Source organism: Dermacentor variabilis, chromosome 1, assembly GCF_050947875.1.
Source record: "Dermacentor variabilis isolate Ectoservices chromosome 1, ASM5094787v1, whole genome shotgun sequence".
Classification (NCBI taxonomy): Eukaryota; Metazoa; Arthropoda; class Arachnida; order Ixodida; family Ixodidae; genus Dermacentor; species Dermacentor variabilis.
Window position 1 is genome coordinate 104,951,763 of NC_134568.1, and position 15,970 is coordinate 104,967,732.

A 15,970-nucleotide genomic window follows, 5' to 3' on the forward strand; every position below is an offset into this window, starting at 1 on the left:
TCAACGATCACGCGCAGCGCTGTTGCTTCGTTAGTTCAACCTTCTTTGTTTAGACTGATCCAGGGGCCAGGAAAGGGATTCGGTTAATAGTCAGCTGGTCTGTATGTTTGTGGAACGAGTTGTGGCCGGAGAAAACGACATTTGCATTTAACTTTTCCTTTTGCTTCATTATTTCCTCGAGTGACGGCTTGCCGCGACGCTGGCAGATCCTCGGAACCATATATCCGCGATATGCGTTAGATAAGGCGGAAAATAAAATATTGCGAAACAGCGTCCAACTTCAGACATTGAAATAACCGTTCAAACCATAAGCAATATGACTGTCACTCGTTACCTCGTCTGGTTTTTCTCTAATTGTAGAGCGCTTTTCGAGCAAAATTGGCAACTGGGAACAAGAGTCGCAACGAGATGAGAAATTAAGCTATCTACTAAGGGAGAAAGCCAAGGTGACAGCCAAACAGGGGGGAAAAGCGAAAACTGTTGGTAAAAATATTTATTAATCAACGTCTGTTTATTTAAAAAGGAAGTAGTGAAAACGCCACCGTATGTGGATAATTATTCCGTGTGTTTTGAATGACACTTCTACAGTTCTCAGTCGAGCCGCCTGAAGTAGCCACTTCCCTGTTGTGCTAATCGGGGTGTTTTTCTAACCTTCCGTGGTGGGCGCAGTACGTCAAGAACCGCAGCGTCCTGCTCTCTACGCTGTTTTACGGGACTCGTGACCTCGCATCGTTACGTAACTTCTGAAATAACAACACGAGTCGGTTTTGGCACTTGGTAGAACAGTAAACGAGGGATCCAAAACAACTGTGATTGTTGCAAAAATAATCATTTCTGTGTAATTCTTCCAGAGCTAATTCAAAAAACGCTACTAGAAATCTTTATTTTGCACTTTCGCTTGTTAACTTGTTATTGGCAAGGTTCTTCCTGCCTATCTTTCATGCGCGAGTCCATTTGATGTGGTTCGCTGTTTGCCAAGTAACGAAGAGGTGTATCTCACAGGCGTACCTGTGAGATACACGTTATTTCAATTCTATTTTACGGGTTTACTGGTATTTATGGCGTATGGTGGGATTGTTCACATTTGTACTAGTAAAAGTACCCTCCCCTCATTTGCATAGAAAAGTTACCTTGGGTTGCCCCCCCCCCCCCCCGAAAAAATATCCGGCGTACGTGCCTGGTTTATTCCTTTATTTATTTACTTTTTTTTGCAGCATAATACAGAGAAATGGAGTAGCCGAGACTCTCTTCCCCTCAATCTCTCCACAACAGTTCATACATGGCAGAACAGAACACAATAGAACTTTTAGGATCAAAGGTCAGGCAATGTGCAACCTATGTATTAATATCTCTGCCGACAAACGTTCATGATGTACCTGAAATGTAAACTGAACAGTATAAAAAATTGCGCCTTCTGAATGTTTTTTTTTTTCATGGTCATGCTACTATCATATAGGTATTTTTTATCCTTCTTTCCTGCGTCTTCTTTATCTCGAAATTCGCATTCACAATTTCAATTCAATTTCATTCACAATGTCTCATATTTCAGCTTCAGTAAGTCATACATTTCACTGTATTTTAGTTGTACTCTGGTGATGCAGGAGATGCAGTTTAAATTTCCCATTTGATATCTTTGTATTATTTATCCTTCATGAAACAATGACACAGGAATGAAGCTACTCTTACTGATTCATAATATCAATGAAATTTAACCTCTCTACGCAAAATTGACCTGCACAAGAACGGGAAGTCACACGCATGTTTAGAGACCCTCTTCTAGAAGCCAATCCATGGTTTATTGCGACTCGTTAAAAAAGCTTCGCTACCTCTTTATTAACTTTTTATTTTCCGATAGCTGATTGCATATGGAAAGCTGGAACATTCTGTACAACTGTTACCATTAGACATGTTGAATATGCCGCCTGAACACACCTTCCGCATCCTGGCCGGCGGCACAGAACGTAGCGTGTCACGCCAGCCGTCTCGGAGGCGATGCATCGGTGTTTATGTTACCCTCGCTGCTTCTCAGGTAGCGCTACAAGTCTGATTTAGAAAACAAGGAGTGCGTTTCCGCGGTAGTTTCATCTTCATTCAGAACCGGCTGTTCCAAATGGTTTGGGATAAGGGCAGCAGGATCAAGTACTCAATGTTACAGTAGCAGTGGTAAACTAGATAATTCATGCTAGGAAATAAACTGTCATCAGAAAAACATCCATAAACATAGTTTCAGCTAGGGCGATCAATCCACGCCAGCGCCTGACACAGAAGAGCGTCTCGGCCACCCGTGAAAGGTATAGTACACATCCGTGAATGCAGAAAACGTGACGGTAGCGTTGCGCGCACTTACCGGAAGTATTTCTGCAGGAGAATGCTGAAGACCGACTTGTAAGAGTACAGCTCGCACTTGTAGGCCAGAAATAGGCCGCTGCAAATAGATGAGATCCAGCAAATTAAGTTTCCTTTTGACAGGAGGTACCAGGAAGTTTTTGTAGAATCGACTATTGTCTCGAAAGCTGTGTACGCACAGGCGATACGGAAGCAGACAGAAACATGCAAATGCATGAGAATGACGGAAAGAAAAAGGTAAAAAAAAAGTTGAGTGCAGAGTATAACTTTTAAGATGTGGCAAGAACCTGAATAAAAAGACAGTATGAGAAAAAAAAAACAAAGGTTATTTGCTCTTACTATGACCCCTATGCCTTGAAGCTGCACGGCAATAATGTAACATTTGAGCAAAGTTTTATGACCTGCTGTCATCGTCAATCACAACGGCAGGAAGCAGTTCGTTATGAAAAAAGTACGTAAGAGAGCCGCTATCGTGAAACCAACAAGAGCAATAGAAATGAGAAGTGCAGGGGTGAACATTATTTTAGTATCATTGCTGTAAGAAAACGGTGTAGCATTTCTGCTTGAATTAAGGTTTCCAGACATCCACGGGATACCGTCTACTAACTGTTGAAAGTACTTTTCCAAATTCATAAGTATTAATTCGAAAGTGTTAATTGCGAGTGATCGCGCGTTCAACGCCACTGACGCATGCGCAAAGGTTGCTTCTCAGTTGGGTGGGAGAAGGCAGCGAGGTGGCCTGCAGGACCGCATAGAAAAAGTTCCCCATGAACACTGCCTGCCGGAAAAACGTTAGGAGGCTACAAGGAGCGCGTCGGGTGCGGCCACCTTTTTGTTTGGAACTTTAGGTCGCTCGGACTGGGGCTTGTGTTTCTGCAAGTTCACACAGGTCGGCCGGCTTTCTTCTACCTCAATGCACGCCTAGTATCGCGTGCCACCGCCGCGCATAGGCGCGTATACGCGCCGTGACGCGTCATTATCGCGTACGTGTGGTTATCACTGAGAAAACAAAGCGTAGCAAAACAACACACGAGCGCATAAATGAATAATCATGGCTCTCTGCTCGTCACATATTAAAGAATACTGTTTTAGCGCAGACTTCTAATACGCCAATTCTTTCGGCAATCACTCAACCAGAGTGATCGGCGTCGGTTACCAACATACGAGGTCGACGCTATGTAGCGACAGCCAACCAGTACCTTGAGTGAGTGCCGAAAGCATCACATGACAAGTGCTTAGGTGAGATGTTTCGCGTACACCGAGTCCCGCAAACAGATGCATTCTTTCTGCGGAATGATATGCAAAAAGAGAGACAGAAAGAAGGAAAGGACGGCAATCTGTGCTGCCGCCATTTCTCTGACGTCGGCGAAAAAATACCTCGAACGCCTACCATTCTTGAACGGTTCCCTATTGGTCGTTCTGTTCATTCTACTTTTATTCCACACATACCAATGTGGCAGCGCCTACTCACGCCGACATATATCTTTGGTTAACAAGGCCAACGTAGTGTAGCAATCATTTCCGCACGTTTCTAATTCTGTTCCTTTGTTATAGTTGGCCGCTGCGCAGCGCTACATTCTGGATATGACATAGGATATCACGCGCCATGATGAAACATAAACTCGAATGTGAATCGCTCTGCTGGCCTTGCTGCGACTACACCGATTCTAATAAAGCTCAGTTGATAGTCCAGTCGCTGTGGTGTGAACCTCTCCTCTTGTCCTTTGTGTTTTTTGACTGGTTTTTTTCCTTCACGCTCATATGACCACAGGGACCGCATCCAGAAAGCTTTTGGTTGTTTGTTTGTTTGTTTGTTTGTTCTGTTTTGTAAGCGCTGCTTATAATGGGTCGGACACTTTCGCTGTCATGATTGGGTGGCACCAAAAGCGTTCCGTTCCGCAGGCGAAACAGGCGGCCGCATAGGGAATCACTTCGGGAAAGACGCAGCCCACCTCTTCGCCTATCAGCGTTCACCATAGTGAGTAGGTGACTTGATTTACACTTTAATGTTAATAACATCGCTCAATCAACTTTCAACAACTGATTACTGATCGATGAGAAATGACGGAATTATGCAAGACAGTAAGTAGAGTGTTCGCATTTCGTTGCATCTATCCGCGTTTTATTGAGGACGCTTGGTTGTGTTAAATGAATCTAGGCGAATAAAAAGGCCAAGGATTGAATTTACTAAGCGTTTTATTCGTACGAAATCTTCGCCGCTGACTGACCACCTTCACTGATAATATGTTCGCTGTCACGATTGGCCGGCGCTACGATGTACGAACCGTTGCAGCGTAGCAAGTGCATTGTGAATGCGGGCAAAGTTTTTACATTCAAAATGCAGAATAATATTCATTTTGGGGTGTTACCTGTGCGAGCTTGCAGATGTGGGACGCTTTCCAAAATTTTCCTTAATACTTCTACAAATTTATGCAACCATGTTTCGCACCCCCTCCGCACCCCCCCCCCCCTCGCGAAATTGCCATCCTGCATGCAAAGTATCTTTATAACAATCAGCCCATAAGCGGCGAGTGCTATATATTTGATACCGGCAAAATGTCCACCGCAAGATCTGCAGCAGGCTAGAACCCCAGCAGACGACACGAGCAGACACGGGCTTAGCGAAGCACGTTTCTAGGCCGAGGCGACTGACCACCAGAAGTCACGGGGATATTTATGGGTCGGGTTTTATAAGCTCCATAATGCGACCATATTTCTAGACGTCTGATGCAGAAGATAGCGTTGTACACAAAAAGAAGGATCTCACGTACTTTTCTCGCGATATGAAACGGCGCGGAGCATGGCATCTCTTCTCAGCGCATTGAGGCCGATTATTGCGGCATCCATCGTCTGCAACAGGAGCGGCGTACGAAGGCAGTCGTCGTACATTGGTGGTGGCGTGCAACGTCCAGATGATGCACTTGCACAAAATGTGATTTTACCAGAATTGTGTAGTATTTGTCAACGACATCGCCCTCGGATATTGTATACCTGGCAATTATTTATTTATTTATTTATTTATTTATTTATTTTGGTATGGTCATGAACACATTTTTTCAAAATTACCTGAAGAAGAGGATGTGGCACATCTCAAAGTATACAATTACCCGGTTAATAGTGTATTATTAATTAACCCTAACTATATTTACTTGACGATGCATGTTAAAATTCCAAAATTGAACCACAGCAGTTTTAAGGCGTGTTCATTTAGAAGGAAGTCTGATAAATGAGTCTCCGGAAAGCACCCGAAAACACATAATAGAATCCTAGGCTGTTTTCTATCGCAATGCGCAAGAAAAGCTTTTCGGGAAAATAATAAGCAGAATGGCGGTGCATTCAATCACAAATTGATAAACGGATATCTCGAGCTAGTGGTTTCGTTTTGAGATTCCTGCTGCGATAACTGGCAGCTGCGATTAGGCAATCGCAACATGAGATTTAAACAAATAATTCAAGATTACTTCGGGAAATAGTATTATTTAGTTTATTGCATCGCGTGACCGTGATTTCTGCTGCTGAATTGGTGTTCGCCTATTCATACAATCCAGTCCAGGTGGCGGCGCTGAGCTTCTTCCAAAGACAAATTCTAAACTTCTGGTAACTTTAAAAACGGGGGAAGTGCTACCCGTATCTGTTACGCCTGAGTAATCTGTCCCATGAAGTGCTATAATGGCACGCGCAGACAAAGTTCCACTTTCCTGGCATCTAATTATTCACCAACAGAACAGAACTGAATCTCCGCCCGACACTCATTTAGTGGAGATGAATGGCACAGTGAACGAAGACAAGGGTTCTCAGCCTCCTGACAGCTAAAAATGCCTTCAGGCCACAGGCAGCGGCGATTGCGTCGCAAGTTCTTTGGTGATGCCCTCCCCCGCCCCCTACGCAATAAGCTATCCTTGATAAGATGCTGCCCACTAGCATCGATCAGAAGTGATATTTTGTCTTACGCACGTGGCAAGGAAGAAGGTGTTGGCAGCCAGGGTGTAGTTCACAAAAGGAGAGAACAGGATGTCACTTGAGATGTTGTCGTAGGCCCTCAGCAATCCACCTGAGCAAAACAGAAACCAGCGAGTTGGACCCCTTTGCAGTGCTCGTCATAGACTGTAAAGATAGCTTGAAAATTAGGGCCCGTATTCACAAAACATTCTTAGACTAAAAGCGCTCGTTCCAGCCAGTAGTGATGTAGCACATATTATTAACGAAGACGATCAGCCAACGCAAAACAGCACTTACGAACGAAAAGCTTTGTGAATTCGGCCCCAGTGCCCTCGTATTCCCGCACAAAAGTAAGCTCTTTTGCTAGAACTGTTTGTAGAAGCACATGCCAGCCAATCATGGTGCAGAACACATTATCGGCGAACGCGGCCAGCCAATGGCCAGGACCATTTAGGAACGAAAAGCTTTGTCAATTCGCTGCCAGGGTCCATATCCACAAAGGAGTACTTAAGCATTCTTCGTAACAGCAGTTGTGAGCCAATCGTGACGTTGGACGTATTGTGGAAGACGGCTGGCCAATAGGATACAGCACTTACGGAGAAAAAAAGGTTTCTGAATTCGTCCCCGAATAGGCGAATTCACAAAGGCATGGACAGCTAGGCAGCGGTTAAGGATATAAGATGCTGATGGTGCTGTCCATGGGCCCTATAACGTAAAACTATTCCAATGTGTTTTTATTCCAGTCTCCTGACGTCAAATTTACGTACCCACCAACGAAAGCATCGGGCGGTAACCCGCAGCGTTGCCTGAAAAGCCCAATCAAACACGCTTGTCGTTTATAGAATGTCACTTTCTTTTGCTTTCAAAGCGAATAACATTGCCTGCATTGAGCAGTTTTTCTTATATAATTGGCTGAGAAGAGGCGAGTAGCACGCTCAAGTGGACAGAGTTTCGATGGGGCGGAGCCAGCACAGTGAAAGTAGATAACCGGATGAGGAGGGTGGTGTCGACGTCTGTGATTGGTCCGCTTCCCCTTACTTAGCTTGCGGTGGCTTGTCGAAAATCGCGGCGGCGTGCAACGGAACGCTAAAAATGTCGCCTGAGCGGATCCTCAGCAAAGAAGAGTTGGCAAAGTGATGTCGTATACGTGCCGAAAGGACTCGATAACGTTATACTACCACGGAATAACGTTCATTATGCGCAAATTAATCTATGCTCCCCGGCAGCTCCGAGTAGCTAGTACCAGAGCAATCGGCGGGCTGCCATCTTCTATTCCTTTTGGAACAGGACAGTCTCCAGCTATTGGAGAGAAAAATTCAGTTTTGTTCGGCATATTAATGCGTCTTTAACGCGTACATGTCACCTGGATGCGGCGCGTATTCGCGGTTTTTTGTCGTCACGTGACAGAGGCGAAGTGCTCGCAGCCCGAAAATGTTTGAGCAATGGCAGAGTATTATGGCGAAAAGGGCGTCGAATCAGAAATAATTATTTTTCTTTCGTTCGGTTCTATTCATGCATAATCAGTGTGCACACATCATATCAGATGGGCGTTTTCGTGCTTTTCGCTAAGTTGCGTGAGAGACAGGCGAAGTGGAGGCAGCCAGAAAATTATTTGACCAATCATGGAGGGCTGATTGCAGAATTAGAATAGAAAAATTTTGAATAGCTTTGTGTTATAGAGCTCCACGTGATTCTCAAGAACTAGACATAAAAACAAACAGAAACCAAAGCGCAAACAAGGACACGTGTGCAAAGGAAAGAAACGAACTGTTCGCTTACTGAACATGTGCGTGTTCTCAGTGAGGAAGTAGGTGTGTCCGCATATGAGCCAAGCCATGCTGATCGCCTGCACGCCCTGTGCTGCACCCAACTCCGGAGGCTCCACGGGGTCCGTGAGACGGCGCAGGTTGCGAGCGAATGAGAACGACAGCAGACAGTTGGTCAGGCAACCTGTGCAGCAGTAGTCAGAAAAGCGCATAGAAATGAGAATCTGGCGAGAATAGAAAAGCCACAGAGTTTCCGATGAGACTGCTTCGAATGATTCAACAGTGAAATTCTGCTCACTCAAAACAAGAGTGCGCTTAAGCAAGTCACAAGATGACCATTTTAAAAAACGCTCCGTCATATTTTTGGTCTAGTCTACATTGTTGCTCGTTTTTATTTTTGTATGTACCGGCTATTCTTTATGGATGGATGCATTCGCTGACTCATTAGTGCGATTCGCTCTGGTCTGTACTTAGCAAGTTTTCGTGGGCCCAAATGAGCAAGACTTATGACACAATCTCGGTCCTGATTTTATGACGAACTGTCTTTAAAGGATGACAAAATTTCTGCTTCGTCGATTCACCCTACAAGCTAGCACTGAAAATCAGAAAGCATTCCTAGGTTCAATCCAAATTTTGCCATAGACAGCTGTTTTTATGTATATATTATTGTAATCGTGATGTCACAGGCAACTAGAGTACGCTGTATCCAGCGATAGATCCTGAGAATTCACTGCTGATAAAGCAGCAATATGCACAAATCAATTAAAATGAGTAACCCACAGCACAACAAAAAGAGTGAAACTGTACACGCGCAAATGCTCTTGTTACGAATGTCACGATATGAGGACACGATAAGCATCCAAATAGGTGTGCACACTAAAGCTGTCATCCAGAAAATAGAAATACCGTAATTAGAACTAGCATATAAGGAAAAGCGTGAACGTTCTAAATCCGGAAGGGAACCAAGTTCAGTCGCGCAAGAACATTAAGCACTAAAAAAAGAACAATGCAAAAGAGGTATGGAGATGACATAATAAATCAACCTGAAACTACAACAAGACATAGAAACGTTCTTAAAGCACCACAAGGAGCCAATAATTAGGCTACAGTCTGCTAGAAAATGTCGAACACACTTAAGTATACGCCTCTACTCAGCAGCCTAACTCCACGGTCCGGCCATTGTGTTTAAAGTAATACATAAATATACCCAGTACCTGCACCAGGCAGAGCTTTCTGCGCGTTGTCCTCCACCCGCATGTCTAGAACAGTAGCCACAAGTATGACGCTTACAAGCACGCACAGAGTGATTCTGAAAAAAAAAAAAAAAATACAGCCGTCAAAACAGTTACCAAACAAACAGGCCTGGCTGTCCGCATGCACGAACAATATTTCGTAGAATATTAAAAAAAATAAAGAGAAAGCATCATGGGCTCTCAATCTAGTACTTACCTAGCCCATAAAGTAAATTTGTTACGACTATATCAGACTGTCAGTAAATGCAGTGTAGATTTACGTAATTTAAGTCTGATACGTTTTTGTCTTCTTCTTGAGCACGAATGATATGCATTTGACAAGTGCTGACATTTCGAACTAAGACATGCAGGTGTAGCGGTTCGGGCAACTTACATGAGGAAGACCTGCAGTCCGCTAATGGACACGTCTTCTTTGACTACACAACGACTAACTTGTGTCTTCGCACCAATCGACTTCGAAGATGCTGCGAGGATAAACAAAAGGGGAGAAATTGTGTTAGATCGCTGACTCATTCACCAGCAATTTTAAACATAGAATGCTCTTAGCTTGTATTCAGGGTTACTTCAACGCTATAGAACGTCCACTCAGCTTAACAACATTCCCAAAACCGCAAGCCGTAATTTGCATCGCAGTGTGCAATCGTCAGCGAAACGTTGCAGGTTGTCCAGTAGAGCCATTCATAGAACCTGTAGCTTTACGATACTGATAGACGCGCTGTAAGTTCGTAGACCACAGAAGGTTCTCGAAATGAGTGTACTATAGAGTGGTAGAATACATAATGAGTGCCAAATGACGAGAGCGACAGCGAGAGCTGTAAACATTACCTTAGCTCTAAGCCTGTAAACAGCGTAGCTAAACACATAGCGTGCTAGCATGTCCTAGCGCGATTGTTTAAGTGCACGGGTACCATGCACACTCTGGGCGATTTTTGATTGAAGGATAATTTAAAGTGAAAGGTTGTCAGAATTAGCGTGTTTTGCTATTCGCGCCTCTTTATCGCCATCAACAGAAGTCGTTGCGCTGCTCCGTAGCGAAGAATGCAGCTAAGACCACGAGTTATGTCTATTGCGTTTCATCCACTGCTGACTGCACCGATTCCACATCTTATTATGCTTAGTATTTAGCTCAGCTTAGAGACAGGCCCTCTACTTCTTGCCATGAAGCGGTTATGCACAGCGCCCACAAATACCTAGATAAATTACAAGCCAGCACATCACGTGATATACAGTCACGTCACGAAGGAAGGGCCAACTATTGCCAATTGTGCTTTGCAAAAGGGTTTGTAGACACCAAATGTCACCGGTGTCTGGCTTTCGAAGTATGGTCCGCCGGCGGGCATTGACAGATTTTGATACGCTACATGACTTACATGCCCGGAATTTATCTTAGGTAGTCTTGCGCTTTCGAGTATCTAGGAAAGCCCGCGAACCGTCTCACATAGCCTCGCTAAATCTCTGGTCGACCCGGGAATCACTATTTGTACTGCTTGACTGCGTTCCCGACACTTTGTTGGGAAAGCCACGTGCTCACCAGCGCAAGCGTTTCCTCGGGGAAGCTAGCAATGCGTGCAAACTGAGTGCTGCGCACCGGGATACCGAAGCCAACGGCGCCGTTACAACCATGAACGACACTTCTTTTGATGCGAAAGCATCAAATGGCCCATTGAGCCATAAATCCGGCGTCTGTCGCAGAGAAACGGCACCTAACTTCCCATTGGCTGCGACCCCACGTCACGAGCGCCAGGGCGGAGCATAACGGGCAGAAGGGAACACCTGTTGTTCACCTGCTGCTCACCTGATGCAACACCTCATGCAACACCTGGTGTTGCATGAGGGGAGAGGGCATCGCCGCGACGCCACGTCAACCTCGCTCTCGTTCTCGGAAGCCTGTGTTATCCGCGCGTTTCTTGTCTGCGCAAGTTCTCGCCTGCGTTCTAACTTCGCCTCGGTAATCGCTGTCAAGAAATTAATGAACAAAAAAGGATAAATTCCGAAGGAAAAATGTTGGCGGTAGTGAGTCCCGAACGCACAATCCCACGCTCAGAAGCCGAGTGTCTTACTAAGTGAGGTAAACCAGCGCCTCTTGGATAGCAGGCCTATGCGCTCTGCTTTATGACATCATGCTACTTGTACCGAAATTTCCATTGCCAAGCCCAGCGTGACGAAGGCGGTGACATTAAAATCGCCGCGGCTTACTCGGGAGCGTCCCAATGAGGTTCTATGGCAGTCGGGCAAGGTAGCATAACCTCCCTGATCGAAGTGCATCGGCCTTGCGCGAGACAGGAGGCGTTGGCCGAGCATCTCAACGCGGTCGCTTGCCCGCGAGGAGTTCACAACACGAAAGACCGCGCAGCGGCGTTCTATTGGGCATTAATGCTTTCGCATTCACAACTCATCAAAATTATTTAGGTGTCCTTGGACTTTTTATTACTTTGCAATTCCCGTAAACGTTACCAGAAGCAGAGCCAGAGCGCGTCTTGAAACGAGCCTGGTCTGACGACGAGCGCGCTTCTCAGCTACTCATCGATTACCCAAGGCAGGACACACATAAACGACAATTGGAAAAAATAAGTACGCGTAACTGATCCCCACCCAGCCTTTCACACTGGTAAAATTGCTCGGTCCATGGTAATCGAAAACAGCACAGAGAAAAGCACTAAATGCACTTGCACGTGTCATTGAAGAAATTGGAATTATAAACGTGTACTAGCTAGCGTTATGTAAGGCTAATCCACCTTCATCATTTGTATTTATGCACGCTTGTTGTTTAATATGTGTATCATGCTCATCTTTGTGCGGCTTGTGTGATGAAACGCAATTTTTACTGTTGCGTGATCTGTGTACTTTGTTCATCTGTACGCGTGTTCATCTTGTACCGCATAATGGTCTCGTGCACGTGTTCTGTTCTTTTATCTTTGTATATTCCAGTGTGTCTAGGACTATATGTGGACTTCATTTACCCAATCTAACTCTGCCCTAAATTTTCCGAACATGTGGCATTATTTCTTATTTTGCGATATTTTTTCTTATTAATATTACTAATACGTGAAAAAGAGTAGCCGTAACCACTATAACAGACTTAATCTCTTTCTTTTATTTTTGTTCCGATAAAAAACAAGGACCAATCGTCTGTTTACACAAAGCTGTAGGTGTGCGTATGTGACTATTCACTCTCATACATATTCACCTACACATCGATCACCACTAGAAATAGGACGCCAAGACAAACCTGCACGTGAGCGTGGCACTTACTGTGAGCGACCACATTTTGCACGTCGTCGAGAGTGCAAACAGAGGGCACGCAGACACCCAGCCGAAACTTGCGGCTCTCCGGAGAGACGCGGTACACGATCCGAGTCATCCGCTGTGGGAGCACAAATGAAGCAGCTTGTAAAAAGAGGGCCAACGCGCAAGGCATGGACGTTTATTAAAATGCATGTGCTCTGTTAGGCGTCCAATCGGGACAGTGCATGCCGATCAGGAAGGGAAGGTGGCTAGTCAATGACAAAGAGTTCTCCCAAATGAAAAAAAAGTCTCGTAAATTTGGCACAGATCCTAAAGCCCCGAACATATTTAGTTTGTAAGGAACGTTTTAGTGGTTGGTGTCTTCGCTCTCATCTCGTTCGCACTATTATGACTGGCCGGCATCCATCCTCAAGAATCCTTCTTTGGTAAGAAAAAAGAAAAAAAAAAGAAGTTGGGAATTGCGGGCCAAATTCACAAAGCATTTTGTTTGCGAGATTTGCTCAGGTATCTGTCGTTGTCTGTCAATATTGGCTGTATCGAACAGTTCTCAGACATGTGAACTTTTTAAATCGAGTCATGGTCCACGTACACGCCGAGAACCGCATTCGCGAAGCTTTTCGTTCGTAAGCTTTGTTTGTCATTGTCCGGCCACCTTCGAGAATTATATGACCTACATCACGATTGCTTGGCATTTGTTCAAAGTTATAGTGTAAGGCTTTTTTTTATATATATACCGGCCCTGCAGCCGCTTGCGATCGAGCTTGCGGTTCCACGGTGACCGTACTTGCCTTAGGGTGCCTGAGCAGCGTCGACAGGTGCGCCGAGGCATCAGTCTCGTTGTTGAACATCTCCTGCACATTGTGGCCCGATGAGAGGAACACGGTGCAGTACTTGCCACGGTACAGCTCCTGCGTCTTGTACTCGGCGATCAGGTCGAGACATTCGTCGTAGGAGCCGATGGACGCCATACGCCCTTCCAGAAGGCCCTCGGGTAGCTTGCCCGATGCATCCATCACTGCGCAAGAAACCCGAGGTTGCGACTCAGATTGCACTGAGCCTGTTCGCAATCTGAGAAGCTAGTTCTACAGCCGGTGACTATAGATGTGCCCTTAAGAAACAGCCGCATGCAGTTGTGAACGCAGATTTGAGAAATCTGCCATTTTTGTATTTCTACTATTTGTTTTGAGAAAGCAACTGTTCCCCATCTAAAAGATAACTGAACACGCCGTCAATTCTTTGGAACGTCTAGCGCAGCTTTCTCTATAAATTGAAATAAGGAAAGGGCATAATAATGAAGTCACTATTCAGAACATCACGTGCAAGTTTCCCTCCGCTACCGCGCGGATCGTGCCACTTTAGCGGTGATTTGGTGCAGTCTGGAAACTTCATATTTGCCGGCATACCAGCCTGTGAAGAGCCCGCAAACAAAAGCATTATTTGATACTCTTCCTCCCCCCTTTCATCATTCATGTCATCATTCATGTCATCGATTTCATGCGGCTTACAGATTTGACGCTGGGGAACGGGTTTCAACTAAATTCAATTATGTGCATGCACTTAACCTCGCTAACGATACTGACCCTCAACAATTACTCAACTACATATATATATATATATATATATATATATATATATATATATATATATAGTGTCCATATTAGTGCGATAGCAATAATATAATAAAGGTATCCGGCAACTGAAGAGTCCCGTGGCCCATTACTTTCCGCAAAAGAAGTAACACAATCGAACTTTCACCATGCGACAACTCGCTACCCCACAACAACGTCTTTTATTGTATTGTGGGGCGGAGGGACCGGAATAAAAAAAAAAAAACGCAACGGAAAGCATGTTGACCACAATTGAATGACTACTTTGGGCACCTAATGTGGCTACCGAAGGAATAAAAAAAAAACGTGAGAAGCTTGGGCCACAGAGAACCATATGCATACTGCTCAGTATCCTACATCTGGCGAGAGAAAAGACTTTCAGGAGAGATTTCAATAACATCGCACTGAAGGTGATGACCTCGAGCGAACGCGTTGCAATCCCTAGAATCCCGACAGTGATGGCGGCGAGCAACTATTGCTTCTTTTTCTCGTCTGCCAGCCACAAAAGGTCCAAAATTCTGCCATGCCAAAATCCACTCGGCCAGAGAAGAACGAACGTCCACCGAAGTGTGCCTCGCGGTGGTCGGGGAAAACCGAGAAAAACGCATGCGCTCTGGCTTGCTCTGGCAGCCCACAGGTAGCGAGAGCAAGAAAAGTGAAGAGGCTCAATGTGTCCTCGAGAAAAAAAAGTCAAAGTAGAAAAAATAAATAAGAACGTAGTTACATTTCCTGGTGTTAGTGTTTAGACATGGGTGCTTTGACGCAGGTGAAACAAATTTTAATATTTGTTTTTCTATGACTCGATAGAACAAATGAACCACTACAGCACTTCGTCTCATCGGTCCTCGCTGCCTACTTTGTCAACTTGTCTGATAATGTGTTGATTTGGCTTGACTCGTTGTATGGTCCGATGTACGACTTTAGAATACAATACACTTTTGGCGTTGAATATTTATAAGAACATTAAATTCTCCTTGTGGAACGCAGGAAATTTTCAAAACAACCAGCTGCACAACCTGGACTCGTATCTACGCTTTTGCATTCCAGATGGACTCTGCCGTCGTGAAGCTACCCTGCTTTGTCGAATACGGCTAGGGGTGGCCTTCCCTAAATCTTTTGCATTCCGAATCGGATGGGCCGATGACGCCTCGTGTGATGACTGTGGTAGCGAGGAGACTCTTCAACACCTCTGTTACTTTCTTCGCTACAATTTACAGAGACGATCGCTCGCAATCGCGACAGCGCGCTTTGACCAAAGACCTCTAACAGAGGAACTTATTTTAGAATGCCGAAATCACAAACCATCCCAGCGGAGGGCGATGAGGGCACTGTTGCAATTTTTAAGGGCAACAGAATTGGACAAGTGGCTGAAGCCTAAACAGATGTTTATAATGCTGCAAGTGCTACTGTGCTGTGCGGTGACCGTATGCGGTGACAGTGACCGACTATCTCTGTGCTCGACTGTCTATGCCGACTGTCTATGCTCCTTTCTTTCTTTATCTCTACTTTGCTATCACTTTATCTCCCCCTCCCCTCTCTCCCCAGCATAGGGTAGCAAACCGGATCTTCCCAGCTGGTTAACCTCCCTGCTTTTCTCCTTTCTTCCCTCTCTCTCTAAACCCAGAAAGTTCCCGAATTGGAAATCGAAAGCACGACTTTGGAAATGTCAGTGCACCTTTCGCATCGAAAGTTTACGAGAACTTTATACACATAAAGTTTCGGAATTTAAACCCATGCGCTCCGTAGATTCCGCGGCGTCCACGAGTCTGCGACGAGCCCGCTCGCCATCAAAACGCCCTTGAAACTTTGCGCT

At 45.1% G+C, this 15,970-nt stretch overlaps 1 protein-coding gene across 1 annotated transcript in view; it reads right to left on the bottom strand.

The window, feature by feature from the left end:
• The window catches only part of LOC142579715 (O-acyltransferase like protein-like), a 60,673-nt gene that overhangs the window by 19,357 nt on the left and 25,346 nt on the right, over window positions 1–15,970 (bottom strand). Inside the window, exons 2-8 of the mRNA XM_075690245.1 lie at window positions 13,339–13,565; window positions 12,557–12,668; window positions 9,678–9,768; window positions 9,266–9,360; window positions 8,065–8,235; window positions 6,301–6,397; window positions 2,348–2,425 (exon numbers count right to left, since the gene is read on the bottom strand). Of these exons, the coding sequence (XP_075546360.1) occupies window positions 2,348–2,425; window positions 6,301–6,397; window positions 8,065–8,235; window positions 9,266–9,360; window positions 9,678–9,768; window positions 12,557–12,668; window positions 13,339–13,565 (871 nt within the window). The remainder of the gene's footprint in view (window positions 1–2,347; window positions 2,426–6,300; window positions 6,398–8,064; window positions 8,236–9,265; window positions 9,361–9,677; window positions 9,769–12,556; window positions 12,669–13,338; window positions 13,566–15,970) is intronic.